This window comes from Humulus lupulus, chromosome 7, assembly GCF_963169125.1.
Source record: "Humulus lupulus chromosome 7, drHumLupu1.1, whole genome shotgun sequence".
NCBI classification, from domain to species: domain Eukaryota; kingdom Viridiplantae; phylum Streptophyta; class Magnoliopsida; order Rosales; family Cannabaceae; genus Humulus; species Humulus lupulus.
This window is the reverse complement of record NC_084799.1, coordinates 10,302,685-10,321,209: the sequence shown is the minus strand read 5'-3', so window position 1 is coordinate 10,321,209 and position 18,525 is coordinate 10,302,685. Positions and strand designations below refer to the sequence as shown.

The 18,525-nt window shown below is 33.9% G+C and overlaps 1 protein-coding gene across 1 annotated transcript; it reads left to right on the top strand.

Moving 5' to 3' along the window:
- The first annotated feature begins 11,692 nt into the window (after nucleotides 1-11,692).
- Nucleotides 11,693-18,173, top strand: LOC133791355 (uncharacterized). The gene is made up of 3 exons (XM_062229283.1): nucleotides 11,693-12,054; nucleotides 17,713-17,807; nucleotides 17,917-18,173. The coding sequence occupies exons 2-3, from the start codon at nucleotides 17,717-17,719 to the stop codon at nucleotides 18,171-18,173; spliced, it is 348 nt and encodes a 115-aa protein (XP_062085267.1). The 5' UTR covers nucleotides 11,693-12,054; nucleotides 17,713-17,716.
- The last annotated feature ends 352 nt before the right edge of the window (nucleotides 18,174-18,525 follow it).

Sequence of the window (18,525 nt, the reverse complement as noted above, 5' to 3'; positions counted from 1 at the left end):
GGCAAAGGCTCACAATTCATTCATTGGAGCCATTTTCTCAATCTTTACACTTTCTCTCTTTGTTCAATTTGTTCTCTCTTACATGGTATCAGTATCATGGCCGATCCTGCGCCTCACCATCTTCATGATGATCCTCGCCCAAACATAGCTTCAATTGCTCATCACCAAATTCAGCAGTTTCAGATCAACAATCCCTCTCAACATTCGATTGGATCGCCATAACTACTCCTACTGGAGATCTCTCATTCTCCCCTCTGTTCGTGCTCACGGTCTCGATGGAATACTTCTTGGTACAACACCTCGGCCAGATCAGTTTCTTGATGATGCTCACACTCCAAATCCAGCATTTGAGCATTGGATTCGTTGTGATGCTCTTCTCATGAGTTGGCTCATGAACTCTCTTTCTGAACCTATGCTCGGTCATGTTCTTCACTGTGCTTCCGCCGCCGAACTCTGGATAGTTTTTTCACTTCTGTTTGCCACTCAATCTAAGGCTCGACAACTTCAGCTTCGATTTGCGATCCAGACAACAAAGAAAGGCTCCCTCAGCATCGATGAATACATTCTCAAGATGAAGAATCTTGCTGATTCTCTCTCTGCAGCAGGACAGAAACTCTCCGATCAAGAACTTGCAATGTACATTCTTGGTGGAGTTGGACCAGAATATGAAACCGTTGTTGTTCTCCTCACTACACGGGCCAATGCTTTAACGATGCAAGAAGTCCAGTACATGCTTCAAAACCAAGAAATGCGAATTGAGCAGACCACTCCTCAAACGTTTGATCAGGTCCATGCTAATCTTGCTCATCTCAATCTCAAATCCAGTAATAATCAAAATCGAATGTCCAATGCTCGAGGTACTAACATTGGCCGAGGACACTCTAATGGTCGTGGTTTCAACTATGGTGGTCGTGGTACTCAAATGAGTCGTGGCAGAGGCAATCGGCCTATCTGTTAAATTTATGGCAAGATTGGCCATCTTGCACCCAAATGTTATCATCACTATGACAGTGACAATCAAGCACTCAGTTTTTCTACTTCAACTGCTGGCCACTTCTCACAAGCTTTTCTCTCAGATTCCAACAACAATTCTGGTGACAATGGATGGTATGTTGACAGCGGAGCCACTCATCACATCACCTCCGACAATCAAAATTTGTCCCAGTCCACTGATTACAAAGGAAAGGCCAAGGTCACAGTAGGTAATGGCTCTTCGATTCCAATTTCTCATATTGGTTTCACTACAATTCCCACTACTCGTAAAAACAATTCACTTCTTTTAAGCAATGTTTTACATGCTCCTGCCATAACAAGAAATCTGTTAAGTATTTCGAGATTTACTACAGATAATAACATTGTGTTGTTTTTTGATGCACATACATGTCTCGTTTTGGACAAGACTACGGGCCAAGTACTTCTTCGGGGCTCTCCTAAGAATGGTCTATATCATCTTGATCTGTCTCAGGCCAATTACAACAGTCACAGATCAAGAACCTCTCCAACATTACCTACTGCTCTGATTTGTGCAAAGAACTCCATCAACTCTGCCTCCAGTGAAGCTCAAGCATGGCATCATAGATTAAACCACCCCTCTTCACGCATCTTGCGAACTGTATTGTCTCAAATAAAGTGTAGCACAAAATGTACAAATTTACCTTTTTGTCAAGCTTGTCAACTTGGTAAACTTCATAGTATGTCTTTTACTAGTTCAGTTCCAAAAACTAGATTTCCATTTGATCTTGTTCACTCAGATGTATGGGGGCCTTCTTTTTACAGCTCAATAAATGGATATAAGTACTATGTTAGCTTCATTGATGACTTCTCTAAATTCACATGGAATTTTCCCTTAACAACCAAATCTGAAGTTACTAACATTTTCATTCAGTTCAATACATATGTTGAAAGACAGTTTGGCACTAAAATTAAAGCTTTGCAAGCAGACTGGGGTGGTGAGTACAGGCCTCTTCAATCCATTCTCAGCAATCTTGGAATTGTTTTTAGGCACCCTTGCCCACATACTCATCAACAACAAGGACGAGCAGAAAGAAAGCATCGCCACGTTGTCGATATGGGCCTCACTTTACTGGCTCAAGCTGGCATGCCTCTCAAGTTTTGGCGGCATGCTTTTCAATCAGCTGTTTACACTATCAACAGGCTCCCAACACCCGTGCTTCAGCTGAGAACACCATTTGAGGTACTATTTCATCAAAAACCCAATTACTCCTTTCTAAAGGCCTTTGGTTGTGGCTGTTATCCTCTCTTACGCCCTTATCAGCCCCCATAAACTTTCCTTTAGGACTGCTCAATGTATCATTCTTGGTTACAGTCCTTGTCACAAAGGCTATCAATGCCTACACCCTTCTGGCCGTATATACATTGCACGCACTGTTAAGTTTGATGAAAAATCTTTCCCTTATCAGTCTTTATTTCCCTCAACTTCTAAGCCTAATAAACCACAAAATATACCTTCCACTAATGCCTATACAGTCCCTGCAATGCCATTAATATCTCATATTTCCACCTCATCACATTTACCATCACCTGCCCCTTTATCTACTACTGCTGTTTCACCATTTACATCCACTCCCGATACAACCATACCTCAGTCTGAGTCCACCATAATATCTAGCCTTCATGAACCCCCATTACCCGTCATTCTAGTATCAAACACACAAATAGATTTTCCAACCCCAAATATCTCCTTCACCACAAATCAACACCCCATGACCACACGATCAAAGGCCGGTATACACAAACCAAAGGCATTCTCAGCTATCTCCTCAGTAAATTTAGAACCTCAAAATCTCAAAGCAGCTCTTGCAGATTCCTTATGGTTAGATGCAATGAAGTGTGAAATCAAGGCCCTTCGTGACAATAAAACTTGGACACTGGTTCCCCCCTCACAAGATATGAAGATACTTGACTGCAAATGGGTCCATCGGGTGAAGAATAAGGCTGATGGCACTGTCAACAGATACAAATCCAGATTGGTTGCCAAAGGGTTCCAACAAACTCCTGGATTAGACTACTTTGAAACATTCAGTCCAGTGATCAAACCATCTACCATAAGGGTAATGTTTTCTCTTGCAGCCTCTCAAAACTGGCCTATACAACAAATAGACATAAACAACGCCTTTTTAAATGGGGATCTTAAAGAGAGTGTTTTTATGGCTCAACCACCGGGGTTTAAAGACAGTGAGCATCCCACTTATGTCTGTAAGTTGCACAAGGCTATCTATGGTTTAAAACAGGCTCCGCAGGCATGGTTTGATAAGTTAAAATTTTTTCTTCTACAATGGGGTTTTCTCAATTCCAAGGCTGATACATCACTGTTCTACATTAACAAAAATGGAAAGCTTACTCTCCTTTTGATATATGTGGACGACATACTTTTAACAGGGGAGGATCCTATCTATATCAATCAAGTAATTTCCATTCTTCATCGTCAATTTGCTCTCAAGAACCTTGGTCCAGTCCACTACTTTCTCGGGTTTGAAGTGACTAGGAATTCTGATGGAATGTTCCTCACTCAAGCCAAATATATTACTAATCTTCTTCACAAGACAAACATGCTTCATGCATCTCCCACCCCCACTCCAATGTGTCCAAGTCACAAACTGTCTGCTACTGTTGGCAAACCACTTGATAATCCAACACTGTACCGAAGTGTTATAGGAGCACTCCAGTATCTCACTCACACAGGGTCTGATATCTCATTCGCTATCAACAAGCTATCTCAGTTTCTCAAGGCTCCTACCATGGATCACTAGTCAGCATGTATAAGACTTCTTCGATACTTAGTTGGCACAATCGATTACGGTCTCTACTTCACATCATCTAACAGTCTTAGTCTTGTTGCTTACACTGATGCTGACTGGGTAGGCTCTATTGATGATCGACGATCCACTTCAGGCTACTGAATTTACTTAGGAGGCAACTTAATTTCATGGAGTTCACGAAAACAATCCGTTGTCGCCCGTTCCAGCACTGAGTCAGAATATCGAGCAATAGCTCTTGCCACTACTGAACTCATCTAGCTTCAATCTTTGTTTACAGAACTTGGCCTGCCTCTTTCTTCATGTCCAGTTCTTTGGAGTGATAATCTAGGTACAACATCTCTGGCTTCGAATCCAGTCTTCCATGCACGTACAAAGCATATAGAAGTTGACCTTCATTTCATTCGGGACAGAGTTTTAGCTCGTCAACTTGATATTCGCCACATCTCTGCCACTCATCAAGTTGCTGACATTCTCACTAAACCACTCCCTATTACTCAGTTTCAAGATTTTCGGTCCAAGTTAGCACTTAGACAACCAAGTGTAACTTGAGGGGGGGTGTTAGAGCATATTATGTTATAGTGGTTAGTGAGTTTGTTAGGTCTAAGCTGTATTTTTATCATTCTGTTATTATTACTGTTACTAACCAAATGGTTAGTTAGTTTGTAACCATCGTGGCATTCAGCTTATATAAAAAGGCAAAGGCTCACAATTCATTCATTGGAGCCATTTTCTCAATCTTTACACTTTCTCTCTCTGTTCAATTTGTTCTCTCTTACATACCGAATATACAGTGGGCTTCAAATTGTAAGGAAAAGTTCTAAGTGATTTTTATTTATTTATTTTTATAATGGCATATTTCTTAAATTCTGAGTGTATGTGTTGCCTCATTTTTAGTGCGATTTCTTTTGAGATCGTGAAGAAATTATCTTGAAAGCCAAACTACAGATGTGAAAACATATTGCTTTTTAGTATATGGCTAGTCTCAAAGCTGTTGCTTTAATTTTTCTTGATCTTTTTGCAATCCTCTACATTTTAAACTCGTGGAAGGTTATATTTAGGTCTAGCTCTGCAATTTGGCAGAATGCAAAGTTGAGGAGACTAACAGCTTTGATACAGATCCCTAAGATAATGTCAATCAATAGCCACCACATTCATTTTACTGCTAGAAAGTATATTACAATAATGTGCATGCAAGGGCACATACATATGCGTAAGCAAGTTTTGACTTATAATATTCTTTGGGAGTCCATATTAGAATGGTCGGTGATTGGGCTTTGGTAGGCCAATATTATGGTAAACTTGAATACTGTATATCGCGTATTCCTGCTAATATGTCATAATCCTTGAATTGTAGGGATATCTGGAAGAATCTGGGCAAGTCTCTTCAAACAATCATGAACTGCTGGGTGATTCAGTAGCGTGGGGTGGTTGCACCATGATATATTTGCTTGGGCAGCAGATACATTTTGAGCTTTTCGATTTTTCACATCAAGTCCTCAATGTCGCAGAAGTAGAGACTCTGTCATCTACACAATCACCCAGGAATCCTCACTTTTCCCAGGTATGCAAGATTGCCTTCTATTTCTTTTAGAAAAAACCATCCATCTATTTTAAGCTTATAGCATTAAGATACAAAAAGAAATCAATAGTTGATGGAATTGCAAGAAATCTCACGGCTTAAGCCCCTTTCTGTGGCAGTGTTTCGAAGGCTGAGACAGTATTCTCGAACTTAATCCGATGGAGAGGGGCACCGCTTTGCTTTATAGCACAAGCAGTTTTGTCTTCAAGAGGGCAACGTGCTTTTAGCATAGAAAATACGTGATTGTTTAGCCTCCTTGCTTTCTTCATTGATTCTATTAGGGCATTCCATCCCTTCACCCAAACAACAGTACATTTTATTAAAAGATTATATATAACACATGATTTTAGTTTGGTATAGTCTCTGCTGCTACAATACTAACATACATGAATGAGCCTGATTATTGATTTTGAAATCTTATTTCTTCCTAATCTGTAATTAAATATAGGGTGGTGAAGTACTAAAGTGTTTTCGTTAATGTGAAAAAAAAAATAGAAGGTAGGCACGGGTGAAAATGGCATCTTTATTCTTTCTTTCTAATTCTATTTATTTATTGTTGTTGTTGTGCATTATGGAATATAGTTTATTTGAGTTTTGAGACCACGTTTGAACACTTTAACAACATGGTTAATCTTTATTCTACTTGATAACTTTTTTACTAACAATTTTTTTTTTACTTTTAAGGATATTAATAATAAAAACAAAGATTAACGTTCATCTTTAATGAATTCTTGTACTAATTTGATGTCTCATGTCATCTTTACTATGATTATCTCAATCTCATGTCACTAAAGTCATATCTATGTGTGCTAATCTTTAAAAATCATATTGAAAACTAATCATAATTCCTTGTTAGGTCCAAATCTCAGTAATTAAAGCAACGCTAAATTCTAATATTGTTTCGCCATGTGAACCGGTCAATGCCAAAGGAACCGTAAAGCAAAGCGAATATTGCATAACTCTAATTCAATAGTCTTTTCTCTTTTTTTTTCTTTTTCTTTTCTGAATCTGTAATGTTTGCAATATTTGCTCTGTTCAAATATGTTCTGGGATTATTATATTTTATCTTTTTGAGAAATAAAATGAAATCCAAGAACCATAATCATATCTAGTATTTACATCTGCAATGCAATACCATGTGGAAAGATACCTTTCCAATGGGGCAAGCTCCAACTCCAAAGACTCTAATCTAACGATATGAGGGGATTGGCTGCACCTGGTTAGCCTGCATTTGAGAAATATAAAAGGGTTTTATGCATCAATAGTCAAATTTCTCTACTATAATAATATCAACTAGGTCAAATATATATATATATATATATATTAAAATGACGGGTTATTTATGAGTGCAGCTAGGAGCTTAAAGACATATTTATTCTCTTTATTCTCAATAAGCTTAACTAGTCAATCACTAAGAAATTTCAGATATTAAATATGTGATAACCTTCAATATTATCTAAGTAATGATTGGATGGCATGAAAGGTGTTTCTTAATCATATCTTCCCTCATATTTTGGTATAATATCTTAAATATAACAAAAGAAGTCTTTCTCCATGTACGGTGGTGGTTGGTGAAACCTTAGCAAATATTCAAAGACTTTAAACTAAGTGTATAATATTAGCACCATTAAAATTAATTAAAACCAACATGCCATATACATACGGTATAACTCTTCAATATATCCCTATATTTTTACCTTTTGTGGTGCATGGAAGAGGAGTATAATCTAAATTATTATTTATCCTAATTATATATTTAATACTTACTCAGCTCCTGTAATTACCAATAAAAAGTCAGGGTGTGGAAGATGATCCATATACGTCTTATTATATTTACACTAAAAAAATACTAAGATTTACAGATCTTTAAATCTAATTTTTTGTCCCATTACTAAAAATTGGATACAATGTCATTATTCGTTCATGTGTGAATCATCTGAATTAGGTAGTTTGTTCTCAAAAAAATTAATTTGTTCTCAATGGAGTTAAGTATTAAAAAAAAGGCGTATTAGATTTTTTTTTCCCCAGAACTATTACAAATCCAAATCGTGCCCCCATAATTTTTTAGCATGTTAAAAATTATTCCTGAATTATTTACGTTCTTGAAATGTGGGACTTTCGTCCAATTTCTGTAATGGAATGATGATGTGGCAGTTTGGACACCAATGTGATATTACTATCACCAATTGGTTTTGAGATGAAACATCATACTTCTTATTATACACCACTTTCCACATTCTAACATAGACCCCCTGAATTTTAAATTTTTTTAAAATTAAACAATCTTTTGAATATTAAAAAAAAACCATCAAACTAAAAATCAATTGAAATAAAAAAAAAATTATGGTGACAAAAAAATTGGCTTATGTAATGCCCCGCGGTTAGGGCACTGGGTAAAATTCGGGTATATGGGAAATTTTATTTCCAAGTATTTTGATACTTGTAAGAAATATGGTATGCCTTGTATGTACGTTATGTGTTTAAATATTAGTTATTACATAATAAGTTTGGTTATGCAATCAAACTAAGACTGTAGTCGTGGACCGAGTCAAAATCCCTAATCAAGTGAAAATCTCGAATCTAAAATATTCTCCAATAATTATGACGAAAGGAAAATTAAGTTGAGCGTAAAATACTTATGAAAAAGAAAAAAAGTAATTTTAATGAATTTTCTTGAAAAATTCAATATGTGCGCTATGAGAAAGTATTTAATCCTACTTAAGGTGGAATTAAGACCAAAAGAAATTACATAAGTAAAATTATGTAATATTTATTTTTGTAAGACTAATGTCATCAAATATTTTAAGTATGACATTCAATTAAATTGAAAATCCTAAGTACCTTTAGGTGAAAACTATAGGAAATTACATTTTTACAAAAAGTACCATTCCAGCCTTAGGGCAATAAGTAGCTTTATTTAAAAATAAAAGAAAATAGGAGGGCATAAGTGTATTTTAGAGGGGTTGGCTGGCATGTGAGTGGTAAGATAGTCATCATATTCCTATTGTCACTTCAAGTCTTACACTAAACTCTCTAAGAGCAAAACCAATAACTCATTCTTCCTCTTTGTTTTCCTCTCTACACACCTAGCCTCTCTCTCTCTCTCTCTCTCTCTCTCTCTCTCTCTCTCTTCTTTCATTTTTTTTTCTTCTTTCTCTGCAACATTTCAGCAAGAGAGCTCTCCCATCTCACTAGAAAATGTGAACAAGAAATCTCTCTCTCCTCACAAGAATTCCATTAGAGCACCTCCAAGCTTGAGCTCATCAAAGAGGTAAGTTTCTCATGAACATTCTTGCTTTTTTTTCCTTCTCTTGGCTGAGCACCCTTGGGTGCTTTCTCATTTTGTATTTTTGAGTTGGAGCTCTAATACTCATATATATTTATAATCATAATCTCAAAAGGCTGTGAGTTTTAAAAGATCCATTTAAAAAAAAATGATAAATCAGGATTCATACGTTCAAATATAGATCCCATTTAAATACTAATATCTTTTCAAATTTAAATTCATTATCTTTTTTTTTTATATACAATTTAAAAGATATTTATTTATTTTTAAAAGAACAAAAAATCTAATTAAAACCCAAAATTAGTCTAGCCTATAAATATATCTATATATATATATATATTCTAATCAACTATAGCATATTAGAGCAACTCCAACATTAATGCTTAGAGGGTTGCCATAATTATTTGTGGGTCACAAGTCAGAATGTGGATCCCTATATTAAATTATTGCCGAGAAAGGTTACCAAAAGTTGGCAACGTTGACCTTTTGCTTTTTATTTTAATATAATTATTTTTGATAAGGTGGAAGAAAGATAATACAAAAATATTAATGTTTTAATTTTTTTTTGGCAACGTTGTAGATGCTCTTACAGGAATTGACCTTTTCCTTAAAACCCAGTTCAAATAGCAGGTCACTGATTACTAGGCTATTCTACAAATAGTTTCAAAACAAAATATGATGAACAGAAAGATTGAACTGGACTTGAAACTCAAGCTTTTGATTTTAAGATTACCAGAGATGTGTCAATTCCAACTCACTTGCATGCCTGACAATGCATATATTCAGGGCCGGCCTTGAAAAAAACTGGGCCTACGACGGTTTTAATAAATTTGAAAAAAATGGGCTCTTTTGTATATGTAATTTTTTTAAGTAATTTTAAATAAAATTAAACTAATATTTAGTAATATAAATACATTCCAATTTTTGTGCCCGGGGTAGAGGTGGGCCCTAGGCACGGGCCTAGCCCGCCTATGCCCAGGGCCGGCCCTGAATATATTCAGAGCTCTTAACAAAGACGTTCCATAAGAAAATATAAAACGACATAATCCGAGAAAAACGACATCAATTAAAGAAACATTACATGAAAACGACACTATCTAAACGACATTAACACAAAAGAGACAAATGGCAGAAAAAATTAAATTTGGGCTGATAAATAATAATAACCAAACGTGTAACATTTTCCGGAATTTAATAAACTAACAATTAACTATTTAATACTCATATATATTTATAATTATAATCTCAAAAGGCAGTGATTTTAAAAGATCCGTTTTTTTTTTTAAAAAAAAAAATTGATAAATCGGATTCATACGTTCAAATATATATCCCATTTAAATACTAATATCTTTTCAAATTTAAATTCATTATTTTTTTTATACAATTTAAAAGATATTTATTTATTTTTAAAAGAAAAAAAATCTAATTAGAACCCAATTAGTCTAGCCTATAAATATATTTATATATATATATATATTCTGATCAATAATTCAATTAACTATCGATATAGACTATACTCAACCAAATTAACATGAAGAAATCTGGGAAGAAATCTTGTGATCATTGGCTCACCACAGCTTTCATGATCACCATACACTACAAGAAATATAGTTTTTAGAGGCGGAATTATTACCGGCGGACTAACTCCGCCGGTAATGTGCAGTATATTAGCAGCGGAGTACTGGGTCCGCCGCTAATACAAATGCATGTAACTGATTTTTAAATTTAATACCGGCGGGCATTTTACCGGCGGGATAAGGGATATAGCGGTGGGCCCGGGGCGGCGGGTTATGGTAATACCGGCGGGACCCGCCGGTAATAGTTTAATACCGGCGGGGTAATACCGGCGGACCTCCGCCGATGTTGTATTACCGGCGGGGTAATACCGGCGGACCCCGCCGGTGATGTATCTATTACCGGCGGAGACCCGCCGGTAATACTATTATAGATATGTATTAAAAAACTCTTAGTTTTATTCCCTCCTCATCTTTCAGACTCGCACACCCAGTACCCTCCGTCCACACCACCGCGCGAGATCAAGGTTACAGATTGCCTGTAAGGATTTACCCCTCTCTCTCTCTCTCTCTCATATAAGGTCTTTGTTAATCAGGTATAAAGAGTCTTTGCTATTGTGTCTTTTGTGGATTGTGGTTCATAAAGAGTCAATCTTTGGCTGCAAAAATTTTCTATCTTATATAAGTGGCCAAGTTTGTACATAAAGGAAGGTTACTGGGAACAATATCATGTTTTCTTTTGTCTCATTCATCAATGTAGACGTGGAAGGAGCAGGAAGAGGAGCCATAGCAAGAGAAGATCTGAAAGCTGGAGATATAGCTCTGGAGATCCCTACTTCTTTAATCATTTCCGAGGAGCTAATGAAGAAATCTGACATGGAATGATTGTTAAATGGAATTATTTTACAAGTGCTCCAAGTTTATGTTTATCAATTTTATTTTGAACTTTTCTCATGCACAAGGCAGATATAACTAACAAATCACAGTGACTATTTGTAGAAATGTTGACCATTAATTTAAGACAAAGATGAGTTAGTCAAATCTCAAACTGATGGTAAATGACGATCTATCCTCGTCATATATTTACTAGCCTTCAATGTAACAAAAAATAAAAATAAAAATTGGAGGCCTCGTGTTCTTTTGAACTAGCTGGCAAATTGTCACAGTTTATCCTTATGTCTAGTGAACCACTTAGATACAAAATTACTCTCTGTTTTTCTATTTAGAAAAAAAAAAAAAGGCAATTTTGACTAGTCCATTTGGGTAGCAAACCAAAGTATGATACAAAATCATCCTGTGTTTTTCAAAATAGAAGATGGTGATCTTCTGTCAAGAAGTATTATGTGATCACATCAACCACTAGGAAAACATAATTCAGTCCAGTTACCCAAGTATTTAGAGATTGTTAAGCATAAAGAAATTCCTAGTATGTAGTGAGAAAATATCATTCATCCTATGTATCAAGTTGTATTAAACTTTTATGACTGGCTAATTCAGCATAAGAGTTTCTCGATATGAAATATAGGTGAATGAATCCAAGGAAAATTTGTTACACATACCTAGTGATAATTTTTTTTATTTGGCAGTAATTCTTGATTTCTTGTTTGAATGAAAGATTTTTTTCGTCACTTCTATAATTTTTTTTAACACCTTATTTGAATTTTTTTTTTGATTGTGCTAGGGATTTAAGTCTGCTTTTAGGGCTATATTGCGTCCTTTTTAATTTTGGAAGAACTATCTTTGTTGCTTTATACAACCAGGTGACTCTTTCATTTTTCTTTTTCAAACCTTGGTTGATTTATCAAAATTGATTGTGTGTATGTATTTTTATTTCAGACTTGGATCGTTTACAGTATTGAAGTTTGAAGTTTGAAGGTTCTTTGGGGTTTTTCTCAAGTATGTATCGTTGTTTACTCTGTTTGTCTATTTACTCTTTTTGTTTATTCTGTTTGTTTGTTTACTCTGTTTTTTATAAAATAAATTATTTTATAGTATTTGACTGAGATTTTTATAAAAAAAAAAAAGCATTGATAATATGTTTTTTTATACAATTTACAGTTCCTGCTTTGCCACTGTTTATTCTGCTAAGCTTGATTATGACATGAATATATTAATGGTTAATTATTATGAATGAAAGAGAAACTTGATAATGATGTTTTAGTCTTTTAGATCTACATATATAAGCTTGATAATATTCTAAGACACTCAACCATTTGAGATAGCCTAACTTGTATAATAAAACTTTTTTTTAATAATGTACAAATAATTTAAAATTTTCTAGGAAATAACTCAAAATTGATATGAACAAAAAATAAAACTAAAATTCTCGAAGTTAACAACACACAATTTTGAAAAAGGTGGTATATAAAATTTTCTTTAAATAATAAATTATTGATGTTAATTAAATAGTTAATATTATTAATTATTTAATTTAATTTTTAATGTTATCTAATTAATAATATTAAATATTATTAAATTATTTTAATATAGAAATTGAATATTTTATTTAATACAAGTTTTTACAATTAATAATGATTAATTAAAAATTACTACATATCTTATAATAATTTATTTTTTATTAAATAACATTATCTAATTGAATAATTTAATTTAATTTAATACAAATCTTAAAAATTAATAATGATTAATTAAATAGTTAATATTATTAATTATTTAATTTAATAATTAATGTTACATAATTAATAATATTAACTATTATTAAATTATTTGAATATAGAAATTGAATATTTTATTTAATACAAGTTTTTACAATTAATAATGATTAATTAAAAATTACTACATATCTTATAATAATTTATTTTTTATTAAATAACATTATCTAATTGAATAATTTAATTTAATTTAATACAAATCTTAAAAATTAATAATGATTAATTAAATAGTTAATATTATTAATTATTTAATTTAATAATTAATGTTACATAATTAATAATATTAACTATTATTAAATTATTTGAATATAGAAATTGAATATTTTATTTAATACAAGTTTTTACAATTAATAATGATTAATTAAAAATTACTACATATCTTATAATAATTTATTTTTTATTAAATAACATTATCTAATTGAATAATTTAATTTAATTTAATACAAATCTTAAAAATTAATAATGATTAATTAAATAGTTAATATTATTAATTATTTAATTTAATAATTAATGTTACATAATTAATAATATTAACTATTATTAAATTATTTGAATATAGAAATTGAATATTTTATTTAATACAAGTTTTTACAATTAATAATGATTAATTAAAAATTACTACATATCTTATAATAATTTATTTTTTATTAAATAACATAATCTTATTGAATAATTTAATTTAATTTAATACAAATCTTAAAAATTAATAATGATTAATTAAATAGTTAATATTATTAATTATTTAATTTAATAATTAATGTTAAATAATTAATAATATTAACTATTATTAAATTATTTGAATATCGAAATTTAATATTTTATTTAGCATTATCTAACAAATTATTAACTATTATTAAAAAAAATTTATCTTATAATAACATTATCTAATAATTTTTTTTACAATTAATAATGATTAATTGAAAATTACTATCTTATAATAATTTATTTTTTCTGTCTCGGTATGCTTGTGATTGATGGTTGTTGACCACAACCATCGATTACAGGGATATCGACACAGAAATGATAAGTTTAAAGTATTAACAATAAAATAATGAATGAATTGTTTTTTTAATTTGAAAAACATTTTCTAATAAAACATCATAAAATAACATAAAATATTATAATATTGCATAAGATTTAAAAAATGATAACAAATTTTTTTGTTATCCATTCCTTTTCACATTACTAAAACTCACAAACTCTTGTAACACTCTATATGGCGATTGACAAGACTTGGACAACATTGAGAAATCGTGCTTGTCAAGAATATTGGAATGGTCTACAATCTTTTTTGAGGATGGCCTCGGAATATAAGGATTCTGATGGAAGAATTAGGTGTCCGTGTGTCAGATGCATAAATAATAGGCTTGAAATTTTACCTGTTGTCGAAGCACATGTATTCGATAGGGGGTTTTATCAAGGTTATGAGAGGTGGATTTATCATGGGGAAGCGGAACTAGATGTTGTTGATGAAGTAGTTGATGATGATGAAGTTGACGAGATGATTCCCATAGTGGAGGACTTCCTCTTACCGACAGCTGAGCAAGTAGACAATAGTGGCGCAAGTCAATATTACGACGAGTTATTTGAGGAGATTGAAGCTGAGTTGTATCCTGGTTGTGATTGGATTTCTTCCCTTAACTTCTTAGCTAAGCTATTACATTTGAAAGTTAGAGGGAAGATTCCTAACAACATATTCGATGAATTATTGAAGTTGTTAAAGATTTCCTTTCCGAAGGAAAATAAAATTCCATCAACGTACTACGAGGCTAAAAAGAGATTGAAGAAATTAGGGTTGGGATACGAGTCGATTCATGTGTGCCAATATGATTGCTGTTTATTTTACAAAGAGCATGCAAACAAAGAGGAATGTCCAGTTTGCGGAACTAGTCGATGGGTGACTTTTGAAAAAACTAAAGGAAAAAAGGTGCCGCATAAGGTGATGCGTTACTTTCCATTGACTCCCCGGTTGAAAAGACTATACAGCTCAAGGCTTACAGCGAAGGACATGCTATGGCACCACACTGGGAAATCGAAAGATGATGGAGTGATGCGACACCCGGTGGATGGGACGGCGTGGAAGAACTTTGACGTCAATCATCCTGGATTTGCAAGTGATCCTAGGAATGTCCGTTTAGGCTTAGCTGCTGATGGATTTAATCCATTTGGCAACATGAACCTGGCATACAGCATGTGGCCTGTGGTGTTGGCGAACTATAATCTTCCACCTTGGTTATGTATGAAAGACAACAATTTGATGCTGACCATCCTTATTCCTGGTCCAAAATCACCGGGTAAGGACATAGATGTATTTCTAAGACCATTGGTGGATGAGTTGAAGGAGTTGTGGGCTAACGGAGCTGTTACGAGAGATAGTACGACCAACACTATGTTCAAGCTGCGCGCAGCCCTTTTATGGACAGTCAATGATTTTCCAGCTCGAAGTAGTTTGTCTGGATGGAGTGGTCAGGGATACAAAGCTTGTCCTACATGTAATGAAGACATATCTTCCATTCGAGTGATCGGTAAGACATCGTATGTTGGTCACAGAAGATTCTTGCCCAGTACACATCGAATGAGAAGGAACACTGAGTTCGATGGACAAATTGAGAGAAGACGTCCTCCGAAACGATTTACTTGTGAGGAAATAGTAGAACAAGTGAACAACCTTCCACCCCAAGTTCCTGGAAAACACTTGCAGTTTGGAGGTGTGAAACGTAGAAGAGTTGCGGAAGATAGAAATTGGAGGAAAAAAAGCATTTTCTACGAGCTTGATTATTGGAGTACAAACATTTTAAAACATAACATTGATGTCATGCATGTCGAAAAAAATGTGTGTGATAGTCTCCTCGGCACAATCTTGGACAATGATAAGTCTAAGGACACCACTAATGCAAGATATGATTTGAAGAAGATGGGAGTAAGGGAATCATTGTGGATTTATGAAGATGAGAGTGGAAAGTTGATGAAGCCGCATGCTTCTTACGTGTTAACTCCTGCTCAGAGACAACAATTTTTTCAATTTATCAAAGAAGTGAAATTTCCAGATGGCTTTTGTTCAAATTTGAAGAAAAAAGTAATCGAGAATGAAACAAATATCATTGGGTTGAAATCCCACGATTGTCATGTTATAATGCAACGATTATTGTATGTGGGTGTTCGCAAGTTTCTCCCAAAAGATATATCAACCACCATTTCTGAACTATGTAGTTTTTTCAGGCAACTATGTTCGAGGACTATAAATGTTACAGATATGGAGGAAGCACAAAAAGACCTTATTCAGATATTGTGCAAGATGGAGTTGATCTTTCCTCCGACTTTTTTTGATATAATGATTCACTTGGTCTTACATTTGCCTGAAGAAGCAATTTTGGGTGGATCGGTATTTATGAGATGGATGTATCCTTTTGAAAGGTACATGAAAAAATTGAAGAACTACGTGGGAAATAAAGCTCGTCCTGAAGGGTCAATAGCTGAAGGCTATGTCGCTGATGAGGCTATGACATTTTGTTCGATGTATTTCAAAGGGGTTGAAACTAAATTTAATCGTCTTGATCGCAATAAAGATGAGGTGTATGTCCCACGACACCTTACTGTGTTTCAATCTCAATGTCGTCCCCTAACAAAGGGAACTCTCAAGCCTCTAGATCTTGCGACTCGTGAAATGGCTGAATGGTTCATCATTAACAATTCACCCGAAATTCAGGGTTACTTAGAGTAAGTTTTTTCCCTTTAAAGTGAAATTTATGTTTATTCCAAATTATTTTATCTAATGTAGTCAAAGCATTCAAATTTACAGCGAACACCTAGTAGAGATCAAACTGAAATTCCCAGATGGTGATCATAATCATTTACAGAAGAAAAAATTTCGCCAGTGGTTTCATAAGAAGGTAAAATTGAGATTATTTTTAAACCTTTATTATTGTAATGATATTTTTATCATTCTAATATAAGTTTATTAATTTATTTAGATATATGACTTGCACAAACAAGGATCTTTAGAGAATGGTGATGAGTTGCTAGCTTTAGCATCTGGGTCAGATCACTTGGCAACATACTACGAAGATTGTATAGTTAACGGTGTTCGATTTATCGCTTATGATCGAGATCAGAAGCGCACCACACAAAATAGTGGAGTGTCTGTTGCGGGAACTGGAGGTTTTAACTATTATGGCACGCTTCAAGATGTACTGGTCTTATCTTTCACTGGTGCATATTCAGTTGCATTGTTTAGGTGTAAATGGTTTAACACTGATCCAAGCAAGAAGAAAACAATCACTGAAAATAATATCACCAGTATAAACGTCAGTAGCGAATGGTACAAAGATGAGCCTTACATACTTGCTAGTCAAGCTAAGCAAGTATTCTATCTCGATGATCTACTTAGAGGCCGACACTGGAAAATTGTTGAGGATGTCAATCACCGTCAAATTTGGGACATCAAGGACGATGAAGCTGATGCAGATGTTGATGTCGTACATGACATAAACTCATCAAATTTTGTGTTGACCGTGGATCTCGGTCAGTTGATTATGGAATCTCATGAACCTGCAACATATATTGCCACTATACAAAATTCACCTGCTGATCAATTAGATGAAAATTTCATAAATGACGACTTAGGCGAAGAAGAAGTCGATGAAGAAGATGAATTGCTAGTTGATATTTGTAAAGATGATGTTAATCATGTGTCTCCGATTGATGTTAATTTAATTAATGATGACAGTGATAGTGATTATTCTTCTTAGTTTTTATATTTTTGTAATAATGACAATTGTTTAAAATATAATATATGAGACTTGTAATCATGATGTTCATTTCCATTGGTGATATTTGATACTAACTAACAATTTAATACTAACTAATCATTTTTGTTCCTAAGTACAATGTCAGCAGATATAGCCACCTCTCACGGCGGAGATGGTGGAGGTCTAGACCCGCCAGATCCTAGTAGAGTACCATCTTCCTGCGAGTCAGGTTAATAATAATTTTCAAATTTTGCTCATAGCTTGAAAGTCAAGCTCAACGAATGTTTAAATATAATATTAATATTTCAAATTTTTGTTATTCTTGAAAATGTGGATAGCTGAAGTGCCGAGAAGAAAGGGTCGTGGCCTGGCTAATTCGAAGCCACTTGAAATTCGACGGCGAAATGCCGGGAAACCACTAGATCTTCAGCTTGATCCTAGGACGGACAAAGTGGTTGGCTTGGAGGACCAAGCTTTTGTCCGCGAGATAGGCCTCCAAGTCACTTTGTTGTTGCCAGGACATTACTTGGATTTCGCTGATATACCTCAACAATTTAAGGAACAAGTCGTACATAGGATGAAGGTACAAATTTAGAACAACTCTTGTGGTATAATTTTTAATGTAGAAATCATTTACAAACTAAACTAACATGTTATTTTTAATGTAGTATTTTTATAATGTTGATGGTCATCCAGAACCCGGGAGAGTTATGAAAACTATCTACACAGAGATGCGCAAAAGATATTCTGAGAGAAAGAACATCAGACATACTCACTTCAAAAAATATTACTCTAATCCGGAAGATTTGCAGAGTGTTTTAGTTGCCCCACCTGACCATTGCTCCAAGGAGAGTTGGAAAGATATTGTTCAGTTGTTTTTGAGCCCAAAATTTATTGCGCGATCCAACCAAAACAAGAAAAACAGAAAAGAAATGAAGTATACATCG